The sequence below is a fragment of the Manis pentadactyla genome, chromosome 7 (assembly GCF_030020395.1).
Source record: "Manis pentadactyla isolate mManPen7 chromosome 7, mManPen7.hap1, whole genome shotgun sequence".
NCBI classification, from domain to species: Eukaryota; Metazoa; Chordata; class Mammalia; order Pholidota; family Manidae; genus Manis; species Manis pentadactyla.
Genome location: NC_080025.1, coordinates 60,733,323 through 60,752,437, shown reverse-complemented (window position 1 = coordinate 60,752,437; position 19,115 = coordinate 60,733,323). Strand labels below are relative to the sequence as shown.

The following is a 19,115-nucleotide window of genomic DNA, read 5'->3' as shown; positions in this document are numbered from 1 at the left end:
AAATTTCCAGCCTATTTTCGAGTAGTTTTATGATTTGGCAAAAAACCAGAAGCAGATAGTCTTTGAAAATCTGGCTAATGACTAACTTGAGTCATGCATGGGAATAAAAGATTAAGGAGCTCATATTTAGAATGCCCACCCCTTTACGTTCCTCAGTCTCCCACTTTCTTATTGGTATTACTTCTCTAACTCATGCACATTCTCCACAAACGCCCTCTACCTCAGACTCATTTTTGTTTCCCATGACTGATTATTTGGGGAGTGTTTATACTCAGAAAGTCGTTACTAATGATTGAGTGGATGGATCCTTTTAGCTTGCTCAGGGCTTTCTGCATATGTCCCTCCTCCACAGCTACTGGGAGAGGGTAAAACTGGTGATCCTGTGATCTGAACTAAATTCAAAATGCTTTTTCCCATAAACTCTGTGTTGTAAATGGTGGTTAGGTGTACTTATATAATAGTGTATATTATATAGTTTACATATATATGTACACATTATATATATATATAAAATAGTTTATGCTAAACAGGTTTTTGTGTCTTGGAATTGAAACACCAACAACGTACTTTTGAAATAGAACCGTTCAGAAGGTGGAAGCAATGCAGAATGATCTATTTGCTTTTTGTGACAGATTGCAAAAAATGGACACAAACTCCTATTCCTGTATGTCTTTGTTATTCTTCCCATTAAGAGGTTGGGCCTATTTCTTTACCCCTTGATTCTAGACTTGGCCATATGACTTGCTTTGACCAAGGAAATATTGTGATTTAAGCAGAAGCTTGAAAAGTACTTGTGTGTTGGGGTTTGCCCTCTTTGGAGGTTGTTTCTTTCTTGAGGCTGGAAACCCTTCCACCATCATGTGACTAACTAGTCAACATGTGGCCTTGGACCAACTTTCCTGCCTACTGGCTGACACAAAGATGAAGCCATCCTAGATCACCCAGCCCCAACTGAGCCAGCTCAGACCAGAATTCAGAACTGTGAAAAATAAGAAATGGTTGTTGTTTTAAGCCAGTAAGTGTTGAGGTTTGTTTTGCAGAAATATGTAAGTGATAAATCTATAAAAATTTCTTGTAATAAGCATGAGATGTTCAGGAGACGGTGAGGGTAATAGCTATAGCAAAAAATAATTTTAAGTGCCAACCATAGAATCCTTCTCTCATCTGGAAGCAAGCAGATATTGTCCAACTAAACACAGCCTTAGTTAGATGCCAAAGAGCTGAAGACTGTACTAGGCACCACACATGTTTACTCCAGAAGTTATGCAGATATTCCCTTCAGCATTACCCATAGTTAAGACTTGGATTTTCAAATGTTTCAGGGTATGGTTGTTACAAACATTAATATTTATGAAGAGGGATGTTTGAATCTTCAGCTGTATTTAACAAACTCTACACCAACTAAGACTTACTCCTGGCTTAGGTATCTTCTCAAATTCCTTAATTATGAGGCTTTTTTCTTCCATTAAGCTGCAAAACAAAACAAAAAACAAACCTGTTTGGCCAGAGTACAAAAGGGTGAGCTATTTCTGCAGTAATAACTTTTTATGTTCTCTTCTCAGAATGTGCTTCCCATGCTTGTTTGTCAGGCAACCTAATGTCTTTTCTTTATGATAGCGTCATGATTCCCACAGGCCCACTTAGGTATTTCTTCCTCGGTCCTCCCACAACACCATGTATGCAAACCCATTAGAGCAGTTATCACATAATTAGTGCTTGGAGCCATGGCCTCCCCACTTAGACTCTTGCTCCTTCCAGGCAGGCTCTGGGCCTTTTCCTTCTTGATATTATTTGCAGTGAACTAGTGCCTGTCTGGATTACTGCAACAGCCTCCACTGGTTGCACTGAATAAGCAGATCTCACTAGAGTAGGTCTGGGAATATGGAGCTAAAGATGCATGCACACCAGGTTTTATTTTTATGAAATTTTACTTGTAATAATGTAAATTAAGGTTGGTATAATAAGTAGGTGTCACATTGAATTTGACATAGATTAGTTGTTTGGGCCACAAGGTGAATCTGAATTTTTCAGAGCTTTGGATACTTATGCCTTTGCTTTTAGAGTTTGCAGATAAATAGACGATGTTTTACTTCCAAGCTATTGATCATACACCTCACCCACGCTGCCACCAGGGGGAGGTAGTGTGCTGCCGTTTTCTGATTGTAAAGCAACCTGAGTGTTACTAAATTTCAAAAATGGTGACATGAAGTCTTCCCACAAGATAAGGCTCATGGTCCTTCCCTTAAATGAATACAAAATTATCTTTTCTTTAAACAATATAAAATACCTAATTCCTTAGGACGCTGTTAACTAATTACATTTCTACCACGAATTTTTCTCTCTATTAAGAAACACTGATTGACTTTTTTCTTTTAAAAGATGCATATTTTTCTATTTATAGAGAAACACAGCATTCGTAATCTCACCCCTGTAACACCACAGTTGATCATTTTAATTTTCATTGTATCTTTTAATTAAACTATATTAAATGTGTGTGTGTGTGTGTATAGATTGAATTGATTTTTACCCAATATGTAACTGAAATATTTCCCCATTTTGAAAAGCAGACTTCATGATTAATAATTAAATAGCTAGTTTCAAGGTTTTCTACTGGATAGGTGTACCATAATAAAAATCATCCCAAATAATACCTAACTTTTGCTGACCCTAATATATGCTAGATATTCTACATGAATCATTTCTAAACTTCAGAACCTTGCTAAGCAGGTGTTATTAAGGTCATTGTACAAATAAAGAAACTGAGGACTCAAGCCCTTTTCCAGAGTCACACAGTCATAGTCAAGTCTGAACTGACATTCAAAGCCAGCTATATCTCACTCCATCCAGAACACTTTTCAGTATCAAGTTGCTTCTGGAATACATTATTATCTAACTATTCCACTATTTTCTAGAATTTAGACTGCTTCCAATTTTTCACTTTTATAAGTAATAATGTAATAAACATCTTTATGCACTATGTCTTTTTCTTCCTTTTGGATTATCATTTTGGGATGGCATTACTGTAAACTGTGTGCATATGTAACTCATCTATATTAACTCCTAACCTTTTAAACTGACTTAAAATTGAGTCCTCTGGTATTTCAGCTTTCCTGACTAAGGGGTGCTTCAGTGTCACAGCTCCTCAGAATTAATTTTTTTTCTTTAGCAAAAGAGTCCTAACTGAAACCATGTCATCAAAGGTTTTTGATTTTAAGGTCTTGTGGGTGAAGAGACAATGCAGGAAGCCCTATTTTCTGCCTTGTGCAAGAGGCATCATTCACCATCAGGAATAGAACCAGCCTGAAAGGGTGGAAATTTCAAGAAGGTAGATTTCTGAATCCATACAAAGCAATATCCATTCAAGAGTCAGGCTGTCCAAAGCTGGATGGGGTGCTATGGATGGCTATGTGCTCCCATCACTGGGGGTATTTAAGAATAGACTGGTCACCAAGAGAAGACTCAGGAGTTTCTAATATGTAATCAGGGCTGAGAACCCCTTTGGGGACCAACAGTTCTCTGACATGAATCAGAATCACATAGGAAGCTTCAAAAAATTCAAATATTGCTTTGGATGGGGAGTTATGGACAGAAATTGGAATCATTAGTTTTAGTGCTGAATCTGCATCTTAAACAAGTGTCCCAGGTGCTTCTCTTTCAGTTATGAGGATAACATTCTGTAACACCTGTTCTAATCCTGTTCTGTTCTTAGTTGTCCCATGGAGAGCAGGAAAGAGTTTTAAAAACATTTAGAAGGTAAAATCTGTTCCAGCTGTGAGTTTTTCATTACTGCTAATCCTGATGACCTATTATGCCTCTCGGTCATATTCTAACTTTCTGGAATTCCAGATGCATTGTTCAAATAATCTCTCTGTTCCTTTCTTCCCCAGTCTATTACTTGGTTCCAACTTTGCTATCAATACTGGACTAAGAATGAAAAACAGTATTAAACCCCGGACAATTCTAAACCCTGAGTGAGCACCAACAAGGATGGCTGGGACCAGCTGTGAGAGAGTAAATAGTCACCAAGGCCAGAATCACGTTGGCAGAGTCCTGCACACGTGTCCCCGCTCTCTACATCGTTCCCGTGACACAGCGCTAACCGACCACGGAAGGCATCAGGGTTAGCATGAGAGACACAGTTTATTTGCTGTCCAATTAGAAATTACTAGAAAGCAGAGAAACCCAAAGAAGATAACAAAATGAAGGCAAGGAAAAAATTGGAAAGACTATTGGAGAATCTTTTCAGGGTAAGTTTTCAGCAAGTTAATAACTTCTACTTTGTTTCAAAAATAAATTCTCAACAGTATTCATTTACTCATTTCATTATCTACTTATAATGTATTTGCTTAAGTTAATTTAAGTGGATTATATATTCTTCACTGAACTGCATATTTATCAAGAAGTCATCGGTGAATATTAATCCCCAAACTGAAACTATTATAACAGATTTAATTATTAACTGACCACATAATTATGCTTACCATTACCATATATTAATTTATATTAAAACATGAGAACTTGTTGTAGAGTAAAATCCTTTCTGTAGATTATTTGAACAAGATGGAGTTCTTTGTAGTTGCCAGTGATTCAGAAGTTCCTGAAGATGTTGGGCTGGAGGGGTGCTAGTTATTTGGCCTTCTGTTATTTAGACCCTGAATAAAATGAGTTTGTTGTGCTCATCTGAAAAATACCCTGCACATTTGAATGACTGATTTTTTCTCACTAGCTTAGTTTCTTTATTTTTATGGGGATGGAAATATCTACTTTTTTCCTGGAGAAGGAGTGTTGAGTGAATTTGTTTCTTTACCATGTAATATGAACTATGTTAAGCCAGGGTAATACACAGCTGATCGCTCTTTCCACGTATTTCTTCTGGTATCACCATTATTTTTATGAAAATTAATTTGTTAATTCTTGAGCTGCTAATATTTGAGAATATGAAGGAGTCTGTTTAGGTTAAAGTATTATTCTTTACAAATCCTCTGCAGATGTGCATCGTGAATGTTCTTGTTCACTGTAGGCCACTGTGCACAGTGCCCTCCCTAACTCAAGTAACTCAATGAACAATTTGCCTGTCTATACCTAAAAGGCAAGAGTTCTGCTTGGTTTTTTTTTTTTTTTTCCCTCTTGGCAGGAATACTTGGAAATTTTAAACAATTTAAATATCAACTGACTTATGTTCCTCTTACCCTTTCGTGGAAATGTCAAGCATTCATATTTTCAGTACTAATGAACAACCACCAATTGTTTTAATTTCATTATTTTCTCAACTGAAAGAGTGCTTACAGAGCACAGAAATAGCTAAGCTTTCTTTTTATAGATCTCACTGGTGAGCGTGAAACAAGTTTAGATTAAAAGACAAAAAAGAACTCAGACTTTTTTCTGCCTGAGTATCATTCTCCTGATTAAGCTAGATTTCTTCATCCCATACTTGAAAAATAGACTCCAAAGAGGATTCAAACACAGGGCTTACAAGGTTCTCAGAAGGTCACTCAAGTCATTTGCTTATCTCTCAGCAGGACTGAATTACATTTCCTCTGCCAGAAACCTACCTACTTTTAAAAATAGCCAATGAAAGTTCTGCCACCTTAAATGGTAACAAATTCTGGGAAAGAAGCTTTGGCATCCTCTTCATTACCCAGGCATAGCACACAGCACATCTCAGCATACACCCTGGATTGCAATCATTTTGAAATTCTATCTAAATAGTGTGATTTGCTGAATAAAGTCTTCCACTGACTTGCTACTCCACAGAAGGAATGTCCACAGAGGAGATTCTGGAAATTACATTTGCCCTTCTACCAATACATTTCTGCTTTAGTTCACTGAATGACATCCTCCAGATTTGGATAAGTAAATGTGGATTCCAGAAGGATGCAGCTCTCTTCCTTGAGCCTAAGGAATACTTTAGTAATAGGAGAATGAGGTTGAGTATGTGTTCTGTGTTCCTATATTGGAAGAATAGAGGGAGTCAGGTGTAACACTTGGCTCACACGGGCTTGTTTGGAAAGTTCATGAGAGGCGCTCACCATGCAGACGTGTGATCAGGTACTGCAAAAAAGGGAAAAGGCCCAGCTACCATCAGGGCCACAGTGGGCAAGAGTATGTGCCAAGTCCTTGTCAGGGAGCACGTTCTTTGGTGGCAGCTCCCAATGCTTGTGGCTTTCCTGACACACGGAAAACACAGCAGGATCTCCTTTTTCTCAGTGTCTCCCTGTCAGTTGAACTCTTTTCTAGAAGTTATGTAATCTTATCCAGGGACTGGCCATATGAGAGAATCAAGGAAAGAACAAGGCTCGTAATCATTTTAGCATCATTATTTCATACTCACTGTACCTAAAATTCCTTATTAGTCTGTCTTATTCTAATTTTGTTCTATGGGAGCAGTATCTGTCTTTGGTGTGATTGAGAGAATTGTGTACTTACCTATGTAGTCTGTACTGATTATGGAACTCCCTCTCCTTCACTGCATTATATTCATTTTGATACTTAAGAAGTTGCTCTCTCATTCTGGAGACCTCGGTGGTGAATGCCTCTGGAAAATCATCAGCTTGCTGCAGATGAAACTGCTGTTGCTGAATTTGGTCAGTGAAATGTTTGGCATCCTGTAGCAGTTGGACCTCAGACTCTTGTGTGCTGGGTTACATGAAAATAGATTGACATAATGAGAAAGGGTAAACCTTCATTACCCTTAGCTCCTCTGGGGTGTCTTGTGAGGAGCAGAGGGGGCATGTCCACACTGGTCCTTCCATTTCTGGGCTCAGTTCACTTTGGTGACATTTTTGTGCCATATTGCACTAGGTCTAGGGGCGAGTGGAGCACAGTCTAGCTGAGGGAATGGGTATAAACAGGTAGGTGGAATACCAGGTGATGAGTGCTACACTAGTGGCCAGATCAAGGTGGTAGGAGATGACAGAGAAAGGATTAAGTTGGATGGGAATGTGATATTTGCACTTGTCTTTGAAGAGTGATCATGACTTCCAGAGATTGAGGGAATAAGGAGAAGACAGGGGTCGTCTGTTAATTGCTCCAGCAATGCTGACTCTTTCAGATTCTTGAATTCTCCTTTTGTGAGTATAGGAAAATATTTTCCTCCTTAGTAAACTAAGAAACAACAAAGAGTTTTCTAGTGACATTTTACTAGGAAACTAGGAAGAAAAATTCCTCTATGAAATTATGGACCTAAATTAATTTACAAATTTCTAATCCTAACTTTAATGTCTGGCTAGAGCTAGACTTGAATGTCACAGTAGAGGGGGATTCCTACAACCCCAGTTGTACTCTATGGCCTGTGGGCCTCTAGGGAAAAGGGTTAAGTATCTGGCTAGAAGTAGATTTGAATGGACATAGAAACTGGACTTGATGAAATCTTCTAGAGCTCACTCACCAATGCTGCAAGATCTTATCAGTTCCATCCTTCCCTTACTTGATTCATCTTGCCCAGAAACCCAACTTTGTCACAGTGGCTATCTCTCCTGTTCAGAAGCAAGACCCTTGCCATTCCCGTTTAAAGCCATCACTCTCTTTTGGTGCCTGCTGCCCAAGTTTTGCCATTAGGATAATGCTTCAGGATTCAGCTCATTTGCAGAGATGCCCAATGACTTGAGCAAGCCTGTCTCAGCTGAAGTTACCATGTCCTCTACCCTTCCCCCCCTTAACATGTCATTCACTCAGTACTATCCAGCCAGAAATTTATTGGAACATAGTATGGTCTAGGCACTATGTTAGGTGCCAAATAGCAAAAGCAACAGCTACAATGATAATGTATAATTTCCATTAATGAAAGCTGGAGTTGTGTGTAACAATTCAGTTTCCTTGTATGCTAATATACTTTTATAAGTCTAAAGTAATATGAATCTTCAACTATGGAACTGGAAAGTATTGGCTTGGGCCACAGTGCCTGTTTTCCCCCAGAAAGGAGGTAGACAAGATGGTTAGGGTTCCAGCCAGACCACAAATGGTAATTTACCTGCTTGGACTTGAAATATAGTGTCAGCAGAAGAGAATTTAACAAGTTTTATAATGTGCTTTCTATGGAAAACTCATTCCATTTCAGTTCAGCACTTGCAGCCTGTATCTGCCTTGCTACAGCCCCAGCTGCAGGATGCAGAGTCTCCTCTTCATGCCTTCCCGCCCACCAGGCAGAGGGAGTGGAAGAGAGTGGTAGGTTTCTGTCATGACGAGAGAGGGAACTCCAGGTTCAAGAAAAGGTAAAATGTGGGTAGCAGAAGGGAAGTAATGGTTTTGCAACACATTCTGGAAGTAGGAAGGAATAACGCCATAAACTTGGCCCTGTATTAGTATCTGTCACTGGGACCTAGGAACTGAGTTTGGGGCCAGTAAAGGAGGAAGCCAGGCCAGCACCCTGCAAGGCTCTGCTGAGCTCTAGATTTGAGCTACCCAGATGGTGAGAAATGTTGCAGTATTCCTTGTATCTGCAACGAGGCTTGGAGGGATGCTGGAGAAGTGCGCGGAGTTTTCCCCCAGTTTAGCAGCGTGAAGAGATCACCCCAGACTTTTCATCTAAATCCTCTAAATTCCCGAGTTTTGACAACAATATGAACACACCAGCAGGCCAGACCAGTTGTGGGAAGTGGAACCTCTATTTTGGGTGAGGGGGAGGATTTAGCCTGGGGCTCAGGCGGAGGAGGAGGAGGGAGAGCCAGAGCTGGGGGCTCTGAGGGACCCGGAGGTGGGTGGAGGTGGGGTGCGGTGAAGGTGGAGGGTACCCCGGGATGCAGCTCTGCCCTTGTTCTCGTCATCTCCTCTTCCCTCCTGCTCTGTCCTCAAAGTAGCCAATGACTCTGGGCAGGAGAAGAAGTAGGGGTTGGAGACTGGGGGAGGAGAGGGAGGGAGAATGGCAGGATGTATTGCTGTCTCTCCTCGGCTTTTGATGAAGACAACATGCAAGGCTATGAGGCAGGAGGTGGGAAAAGGAATAAAGCTGCTTGGAACTAGCAAGGAGTAGCAGCCGATCAGGACTTCCCCTTTCTTTTTTCTCCTTCCCCCTTGATTCCTAAGGCTGATAGCAGGTACTCAGGAAAACTTGTTGCATTATTCTGGGAAGCCTATTCTTCTGATCTGCTGTGGATTGGGGTGGGCCTAAGGAGAGAGGCTTGGGGTGGAAGGAAGAGGTGAGAAGTATGGAGGGAAATCTCAGCAGTCGTAGGCTGAGGGTCAGAGAACCTGTACCTCTGAGAGGTAAAGAGAGGTGGGGAGGAGAGAATTCCACTTCCACCGATGCGTCCTGTAGCAGATATTGTTGGTGTCCCACCAAAATCTCCTTGGCCCACTCTGGAAGTCACATGTAGCCTTGGTGGACAGTTACCATACATACCAACTGCACCTGTGTGCCTCCACCTGAGAGCTTTCTCTGGCCATAGGGACATAATTGGCTTCTCAAAGGGCAAGCTAGAAGTGTCAAGAGCTTGTGTCCCTAGAAGCAATCCCTAATCAATGAGGAATGGAAGTTAGTGGACAAATATCCTAGTTTCCTTTCCCTTCAGTGAGGACTTTGTGAGGTGTGTTCCACCCAGTCACTCAGAGGATCCTCAGTTAGACCAAGCCCCAGTTGCCCCCTGCCCCAGTGCTAACCCCCAGCTGGATTCCTCCCTTCCCCTTCTCACTCCCTACTTTCCCGCAGTAATTTCTGGTATCACTCCTCAAACTGCTTGAACCCAAATCTTTGCCTAGGGGTCTGCTTTGGGGAGAATAACACAGTTGCCAATACCAGTAAGAACTGTAAATATAGTAAGAGATGTCTCCACATCAGTAAACAGCATACCTTACCACAGTATCATGCAGCAAAGTATACTTGGCTTTTAACTCTGCCATTCTGGTTCCAGGAAGTTTTCCCGTAGCATGTAACTAGCAAAGAGAATACAAGATCACTATTAGCCATCACCCCCTTTATGCTTTAAGCAGAGATAAAGTGGATGCATGGATAGAAAATCTTTCAGTTGAACATTAGAAAAAGTATGAAACAATGTGATATATTAGAAAGATGCGCGGTGTTTAGAGAAAATATTTCTAATTCTATGCTCTGTGTTCCTGGACAAGTCTTTTACTCTCTAGACTGTGATTTCTTTATCTGTAAACTGAGGGAAGGAATTGAATTAAATCCTTCCAGTTCTAAAAAAACATCTTTCCAGGTTTAGCAGAGAACCTGAACAGTACAGATTACTAGGATGGCTGTTTGTAAATTGAGAGAACAAATAATTATTGAGCATCCATTATGAGCAAGTGTTGTACATCAGTTATTTCAGTCTCAAAATGTTCTGCAAAGTGGGGATTATCTCCATTCTAACTAAAGTAAGAAAAGTAAGTAACTGTTCAAAGTTACAAAGCTAGTTAAAGGCAGAGTCATGATTTAAACTGAAGTGGTCCAGCTCCAAACCACCCCCCGTACCATGATGCCTCTGCTTCTACTGTCAAAGAGGCATGGAAGTTTATCCAGGCATAAAGTGTTAACTATTTATTCCCTTTTCATTTCTGGTAAAACTTTTTATTTATTCTCTGTGTGGGGTGAAAAGTAGTTAATAAATATCATAACACAACATCAAACACTAAAGTTTTACCGTAATGCAATGAGCATTTGTGTTAGGTTTGACTTTAACTGAACTACTAGTGACCAGTTTCAAAACATAGAACTGAAGAAAAGATTTCTGTTTTACAATGCCCAGTTGTTCTTACCTCCAAAACATTTCTTGAATCCATCCACTTTCCTCTCCCTTCCCTGATCCCACTAGTCCAAGTCACATCAGCCCTCAGCTGGACTATTAGGAACTTCCAACTGTCCCCCTCCCTCCCTGTTTCCCTGCAGGGCCCCCACCATCTACTTTCCATTAAGATCTTTTAAGGTCTCTTTATAGTAGGTGTTCAAGACTCTTCAAGTAGAATGGAATTCAAGGCCCTTGGTATGACCCCAGAAGTCCTGTATGACCTTGCTACCTTCCCTGGCTCCTTTCACGAAGCACTCATCTAGCTCAGAGCACTGCAGCCACACTGGCTGCCCTCTGTGTCCATAAATGCATGACTCTCTTTCCTTCCTCAGGGCCTCCACATTGGCCATTCCTCATGTTCCCCAACTTCACTCAACTCTTTCTTCATATGTCGGCTCACATATCAATACATACGGAGGCCTTTTCTGGCTTCTAAATCTAAAGTAGATACCCACACACACTACCCAGTCACCCAGGGGGTCCTCAGTGAGACTGAGCCCCGGTTGCCCCCAGCACTGCACTTCTTCACATGTAACATATTACAATCTGCAGTAATAAAGGTACTTAAGTGATTTTTAAAAATAAGCACCATGAGGAAAGGGCCTAGATTACCTTGTTCTTCACTGTATCCTTAGCCAGTAGAACCCCAGGCACAGTGTAGGTGCTTGGCAAATACATGCTAAATGGGCAAATGAATGAATGTAACTGACAAAGGCAAAGGTCTGAGTCTACGCAGCAGAGTTTCATGGTCTCACTATCGAAATCAGGGTAGTAAAACATTGCTAAATGTACTATGAAACCATCTCTTCTTTGTGAAAATGTTTGGGATCTTTCATGACAGCCCTATAGGCTAGTGCCAGGACCAGGTTCCAATCCCCACAGCCCTCATTTTTTTATATAGGGGTGACTACGATGAACAGGGTTCACACTTCTCACTATGTTAAATATCCTCAAATGTCTTCATTGGCCACCTCAAATATAATTTATATGTAACCTTTGTAAGTGTTGAGTTGCTATTGGTAAGTTGACCTAGAATTACATGTTATAGATATTTAATTGAACACATAATTTGGTTCTGCAGTTTTCTTTCTGTATTTTTGAGCCAGTATATAATTAATTTCATGTCCCAGACATTTTCATTTAGCTCCAAAAGCATGTAAGGCATAGGCACTGTGCCTTTAAAGTTGAATAGGTTTAAAAAAAAAGCTTTGCATGTGGGAACTCAAAGGAGACAAGTTACTGGGAAAAGGTTATGAAAAGGCAAGTGTGTGAGTGTGTTTGTATGTGTATATGTGTACTATGAAGGTCATGTGGAAGCCAGCCTTGCAATTAGCCAACAAGATAGTGACTAGAAGTAAGCCATGGGGTAAGGTAATTATTGACTCACATGTTTAAAAACACATATAGTATTTAGTAACTGTTTTTAAGCTGAAAAGACCATTACCTTCCACCTACTGCCCTGCATGATTGTAACAGAAATGAATGTGACATAGGCCCTGCCCTAAAGCACCTCACAATTTGAGGAGACAGACACAAAGGACATTGCAAAATCCTTGACTATATGCAGTAGATTCATTGTTAGTAAATAACTATATTTAGTATTTTGTAATTATTTTCTTTATCTGTAAGCTACAGCAAGTAAATAAAATTACAAATTACAGACTACTCCTGGAGGGTGGAACTTCCCACACGGTGATGTGAACAGCTTGATGAATCTTCTTCCTCAAAGAAACATTGATTAGACTGGTTGGAATTATCTAAGACAACCAGTAAAGTCTCTGGAAATTGACCCAAGGGCATGCAAGAAATTAAGAGGCATTTATTCAACAAAATGCTACAAAAACTGGGCAAGAACAGTAGGAGACTGGCACTGAAACCCTGGGCCACATCCATCCATCACCCCTAGCTCCACGTGATGGAAGAACTGTTCTGGGCAGACTTGGCATCTCCCCCACCTTCCTGCTGCTGAAGTTCTACAGAGGTGGGTGGGCATCCCCAGAAACTGTACTCATCCTCCCCTCCCCCAGCTGTCCTGTGAAAGAACTTCATCTGGTGGGGTGGGGAACTGCAGCTGTTGGGTATGGGTAGGGCCCACACCCACTCAAGCTCCTGCTTTATAGGGAGACTCTGGGCAGGGCAAACAAAGAGATGAGAGTCCCCTGTCCCCCCAGTTCCTGCTGATGCAGGTCGGGCTGAGGAAACTGGAAAGCCCTGCCTGAGGATTCTCACTTTATTTGGAACAGAGTGTAGAAAGAATATCATGCCCTAGAGCATTGACAATAACAATAGATCAGGTTTACCAGCAAGAGGAGGCCAACAGCTCAGCAGTACCCGCAGAGGCAGACCAACAGAGGTTTAACAGAGAAATCAGGGGCCAGAGATAGTCAAAGAGGACACTGCTAAAATTACACCGAATCCTTCCGGTCCAGAGGCTGTGGAAAAGCCCAAGGCCGACCACTCAGAAGTGACCAGAGGGGGTACTTGCAAGCTCTCAGTCCCAGAACTAAAGGTGGGGCAATATGTAAACTCCTTAACTTTGGAAGTGCTCCCCAAGCCACATACAGACTCAGTGGAAAAGGATGAAAACTTCTCTGGCTGGGGCGGGGCTGGGGGTGCCTAAACACAATCTCAGACCAACTGATGGCTGACCAAGCTATGTTGACCCAGGGCAACCCCCAGAAAGTTGGCCTCAAAAATAAAAACAAGGACAAACTATTTATGCAGAGACATCCAAGGCTACCCACTATGAAGAAAATACTTCACAGAATTTGTCTGGCCAAGTCACTATATAAATAAACATGAAAAACAATAACAGAAACAAAACAGCAACAAGAAGAAGCCTGGAGGGGATCAGAAACCAGACTTGTTACAGTATATTACCTAAAACGTCCAGTTTTCAACAGAAACTATGAGACATGCAAAGAAATAGAGAAGAAAGGTGAAAACTGCTTTAGGGGTACGTGTGTCAGACTTAACATACGACTTCAAGGCAGCTATGATAAATACGTACAAAGAATGAAAGGAAACCATATTTAAAGAATTAAAGGAGACTATGACAGTTTACCAGAGAATATCAATAAGGTACTGACCTAAAAGGATAAGAACTGAGATACTAAATGATGTTCTTTGATTAGTAAGAATGTATGGTATTTATATTTTTATTTTTGCATATCTGTATTTCCTAATTTTCTCCAATGTATATTTGCTACTTTCAATAATAAAAGGCTATTGAAATGTATTTGAAAACTATTACCATAATCAATAGGGATTCAGAGCAGAATTTCAAACTGGAGAGCCCTGGGAGCATATCCAGCGAGACTGGGTGAGCATTTGGTATGTCTTCATAGTTTCTATATCAATTGGAAAAAGTTAGGTCACAGATGTTCAGAAAAAGGGTTGATAAGCTATCTTTTATTTGGTCAACCCTACATATCTGTCTTAAAAAGAAAAAGACCAAGCTCTGAAGAATAGGTTTTAGTCTCCTTAAAAATAAAAATCATAATTTGGGTATTAATATTCATCAAAAAGTGACTTTTTCTGTAAAACTGTAAACTGTCTCCTTAAGCAGGTCTATCTCTGGTTAGAAAACTTTAGACTCAATTCTAGTAGATGAAATGCTTCACTCATGAACATAAATATGGAAAATAATAGTTACATTTCCACACTGCTTGATTCAAATGGATACAGAAACCAAGTTTGTCATGTTTGAAAAATGCATAGTCTGAGAAATAGAGCATAAAGCCCAATCATAAGTTGTCAAAGAGTATACACAACAAAAGGTTAAATATAATGTCATTAAGTTCATAAATATGATTTCACAATAGATACTTGTATTACTGAATTGCCTTGTTGGTGGTTGAGATTGGAAGGAAACATTTACTCTAGAGCTAAGTTTAACAAGAGTTCATGATTCATGGGTGACATGTAATAATATGGAAAAAATTTCAAAAATTGAAATTCTAGGACATTCCAGGGAAAGTAATAGCTCAGTAAGAGCTTTTACCAAGTGAACTTATCTGGAAGGGGGTGAGAGGAAACAATTAAGTGTTTGTGTGGGTGTCAGCAGGGCAACTAAAGTGCCCGTGGTAATTCACCTGCTCTCTCCTTGTTGCCTCTGACATTATCTACTGGTTTGGTCTTAACGTGACAAACAGTTGGCATGCTTTGGGAGGTAGCATAAACTTGGAAGCACAAATCCTTACCATCCTCATCGCCCTCTCACCCTCTCCCTCTTCTTGTAGTAATCAACAACATAGCCATTTAAAGTAGTTTATAAACTCATTTGAGCTCTAAACAGTGATTCATCACTCCTTTTGTCTGACTTTTCTCCTTGGTTGTTATGCCAAGCTTTAGCTTTCCCATATACCTAACTCACCAAACAAATTAGGCCACTTAGACTCATCTCCTACATCAACAGATCCATTTATCTATAGCCACACTCACCCTTAACTTCTTTCCCCACGTCTCAAAAATGAAGTCTTCCTTTCCCCCTGGTTAAAGCAAACCCAGCCGCTGGTGCTTTCAAATATGTACTCTCCTGCCTCTTCCTAGGCACTGAATCCTCAGTTATACCTTCTCTCCTTTATAATATCTACTTCTCCCTCTTAAACTGGCTTGGTTTAGTACAGTAGTCAATTATTTCACAAGCGGACTTTGCTTTCAATTCCTGTTACTGTTTAACTATGTATATGTAAGGAATTTGTTGTAGTGTCTAGTACACAAATAAGAGTTTAATCTATGTCAGTTATTTTATTGTTATTCTCATTAATACTCTCCCTAACCTATAAATTTGCTCAAGTCCTCCTCATTTAAAAAGCAAACAAAACAAAATCTGCCTTGGGTGCTATGCTCCCATTTGATTACCCCTTTCTTTCTCTCCTTAACTTTCATTTCCTTTTTTCTCAAAACAGTAGTCTCTGCTCTTTATCTCCATTCCCTTACCTTTCAGTCACTCACCAGTCCAGCAACCAGACCACCAGGATATCACTGAATTGGTAAACTGACCAATGACTTCCTCATTTCTCTTGCTGATGTTGGTATTTTTCTCTTTGTCACTGTTTTTCAGAAATTTGTTTATAGCATGTCTTCTTAGGGTTTTCTTTGGCTTGAGACTTATTCAAAGTTTTGGATTTAGAGTTTTCATCAAATTTAGAAAAATTTCAGTTCAGGCATTATTTCTTCAATATTTTTTCTGCCCCCCTCTCCTCCCTTTTTGTGGCTCTAATTACTCATATGTTTTTGGCTATTTGCTGTCCACCAATCACTGATGTTCTGTTCATTTTTATCTTCCAGTCTTTTTCTTCGTTTCATTTAGGATAGTATTCTATTGTTATATCTTAAAGCTCATCAATCTCTTCTTTGTGTTTAATCTGCTGTTAGTTCCATCTAGTGAATTTTTCATCTGACTGTACTTTTCACTTTCAAAAGTTTTGAGTCTTTTTATAGCTTCCACTTCTCTCATTATGCTCTTCTATTTTTTCCAACATTCAAAATATGTATAATAGCTGTTACAATATCCTTGTCTATTGATTCTGTTTGAATGAGAAGTGAGACTCTTCCTTCTCCTCACCTATGTATTTTAGCCAAATGGGCCTTCCTGAACCCCAAGTCTGTCTCCTCAAACCACTGGTCCATTTGGGTTCCTCTCCCTGTGCTGTTACTTGGAAACATTCTCAAGTAAGATGGGGCAATTGTAGGCCTCACTCATTTATTTGCCTACTCTCAGGGATCGTGTCCTGTGCTGTGTGTGTGTCCAAAGACTGAAAACCATTGTTTTACCTAATTTGATCCATTTTTTAGTTGCTTAAGGCAGAGGGTAAATCTGATTCCTGTTATTCCATCTTGGTTGGAAGTGGAGCCCCAGTGACCTCTTAATTCTTAAATTCAAGTGACATTTCTCAGTCCTTATTTTACTTGATAATTTTATGACTTTTTTACTATTAACTCATTACAGTTCATCATCCCTGGAACTCTCTCCTCCTTTGGTTCTTGAGACATTTGGTCTCTTGGTTCTCTCCTTGCTCTTCTGTTTTCTTCTCTGGTTCACCCCTTAAAATTGGTGTTGCCCAGGATTTGGTCCTCACCTTTTTCTCTTTTTAAATTATTCACTTTCCTTAGGGTCTCTTATTTGCTCTCATTGTCTAACTACCACCTCCATGCTGATGACTCCCAAACACAGGGGTCTGCAGGCTCTCCTTCTGGACACCCAGGACTTTATTTGGGCAAGAGCCATGTGAGACTATGGGAGTCACGGTTAAAGAATAATAAACATCTCTTTTGCCTAACATGTGAAATTATTTACCTAAGCAATACAATATCAATGTTCAGGTATTGTGACCATTTTTTAGAGAGAAATTTAGAATTATGGAGAATTTTATCCATGGATCCTGTTGAACTAGGTATTATGAGATAGTTTAATAGAATAAACAGAACCTAAACTGAGCTATGCCCCAAGTCCTCATCACTTCTTACTGAAGATGTGGCAATAGATAAATAACCACTTTCTCTGGCTCCAAGTCTTGTCCCCTTTGGCTGTGTTCCCCGTGCTGCCGGCAGAGTGCTCCATTCAAAACACAATGTCACCTTGCTTTCAATGCTTCAAAGGATCCCATCCCCTTCGGATTAACTCTAGGTCCCATAGTATGGTAACTCGGTATGCAAGGGCCTTCATTATCTGGCAGCTGCTGTCCCTCCAAGCCCGTCTCCTCCCTTTCTAAGCCTCCATGACCCTTTCGGTTCTATAATGTCTCCCAAGATAGGCAGAATGATGCTCCCCAGCCCCCAGCCAAAGACGTCCACATTCTAATTCCTGTGACACATAGATATGTTACTTTACGTGGCAAGAGGGACTTTGCAGATGTGATTGAGAATAGGATCTTGAGATGGAAGATTATTGTACATTATCTTGCTGGGCCCAGTCTAATCACATGAGTTCTTAAAAGCAGAAAATCTTTTGTGGCTGAGTTAGAGAGATGAAATGGAAGGGGAAGGAAAGATTGTTAAGTGTGAGAGGCCTTGACACACTAGAGGAAAGAGGTTATGAGACAGGGAGTGTGGGTAGCCCCGAGAAGCAGAAACAGAGAAGAACCAGGTATGCTCTTAGAGCTTCCAGAGAAGAAGGCAGTCCTGCCTCCCCATTGATTTGAGCTCACTGAGACCTATTGAACTTCTGACCTGCAGAATTATAAGCTAATAAATTTGTGTTGTTTACACCAAGTTTGTGATAACTTGTTGGAAGAGAACTAGAAAATGAATTCAGTTCCAAAACCATACTGTGTCTTGGCATGTTCTATTCCCATCTTTGATTTCTTCTCTCTCTTGTCCACTTGAGGAACCCTTATTCTTCCTTTAAAACACATCAATGGTCACCACCTGTGGATCTTTCAAGAGATACCTCCAAGTAGAACTACTTCTTTCTCTCTATTGCTTCTGTATTTTTAGATGCATCTCTTATTGTGCACATTGTACTCTATTATCAACATGTGTTTAACTCGTCTTCCCCACAAGGCCGTGCACTCCTTGATGACGAGAACCCTACTGTATTCATCTTTGAGTCCCAGCATGTAGCTTGGTATCTTGTAAATGCTCGATTATGTTCATTAACTGTTGTTGATTTAAGCCAGTGATTTTAAACCAGTGATCTAGTGGGAGAACTCTTGTTCATTCACTCACTTCCATTCCAACTTACCTGAAGGCAGATTTAAAAGGAGGAATAGATCGAGGTAACTTGGCCTGAACATAGACTTGAAAGAGCTGAGAATGTGCCATACAAAACTGGCTGCCTCACCCACAGCTGCTCTTCTCCCTTCTGTGTGCCTGCCAAGGCTCATAGGATGAGGAGATCTGGGACGTTCTCCCACAGCTGTCTTTTTCCTCCCTCGGTGGCCCACCACAGGAATGCGAGGGGGAGGCCACAGGTGGCAAAGAGGGTCTCCCAAGAGTGAGGGCATCACATGCGATAGACATTGTGGACGGTAATGCAAGTGCTCAGTTCTATGTAAGACTTCAAAGTTAAGTTACAATAATTTTAAGATAACATGTACAGCCAAATAAATAAAAAACATGCCTAAGCACGTACATGCTGATGAGTGGCATTCCTTTCAAACACTCACATTTGTCCCAGTTAAACTGCAATTGCTTGAGACTTTAACAATCATTGTTTGAAATGATTTCTCCCCTACTTCCAAAAATCAGGAGGAGAGATGGTAGCAGGTTGGAGTGGCTGTGAAACTCAGATGACTCCTCAAGAACTTCAAATGGTGAGAGCCAGTGATGAAGAGCAAAGAACTTAGCTGGGCCACAGCCAAGGGGGTCATTTAGTTAAGGGTCAAATCATAATGAGAGCCAGGTTAAAACCAGTGAATGGGTAGTCACAAAACAGGAAGCAGGAGAATA

At 40.5% G+C, this 19,115-nt stretch overlaps 1 protein-coding gene across 1 annotated transcript in view; it reads right to left on the bottom strand.

Annotated features, from left to right (window-relative positions):
* The window catches only part of CCDC146 (coiled-coil domain containing 146), a 116,665-nt gene that overhangs the window by 44,738 nt on the left and 52,812 nt on the right, over positions 1–19,115 (bottom strand). Inside the window, exons 2-4 of the mRNA XM_057504431.1 lie at positions 9,785–9,867; positions 6,427–6,636; positions 1,413–1,470 (exon numbers count right to left, since the gene is read on the bottom strand). Of these exons, the coding sequence (XP_057360414.1) occupies positions 1,413–1,470; positions 6,427–6,636; positions 9,785–9,867 (351 nt within the window). The remainder of the gene's footprint in view (positions 1–1,412; positions 1,471–6,426; positions 6,637–9,784; positions 9,868–19,115) is intronic.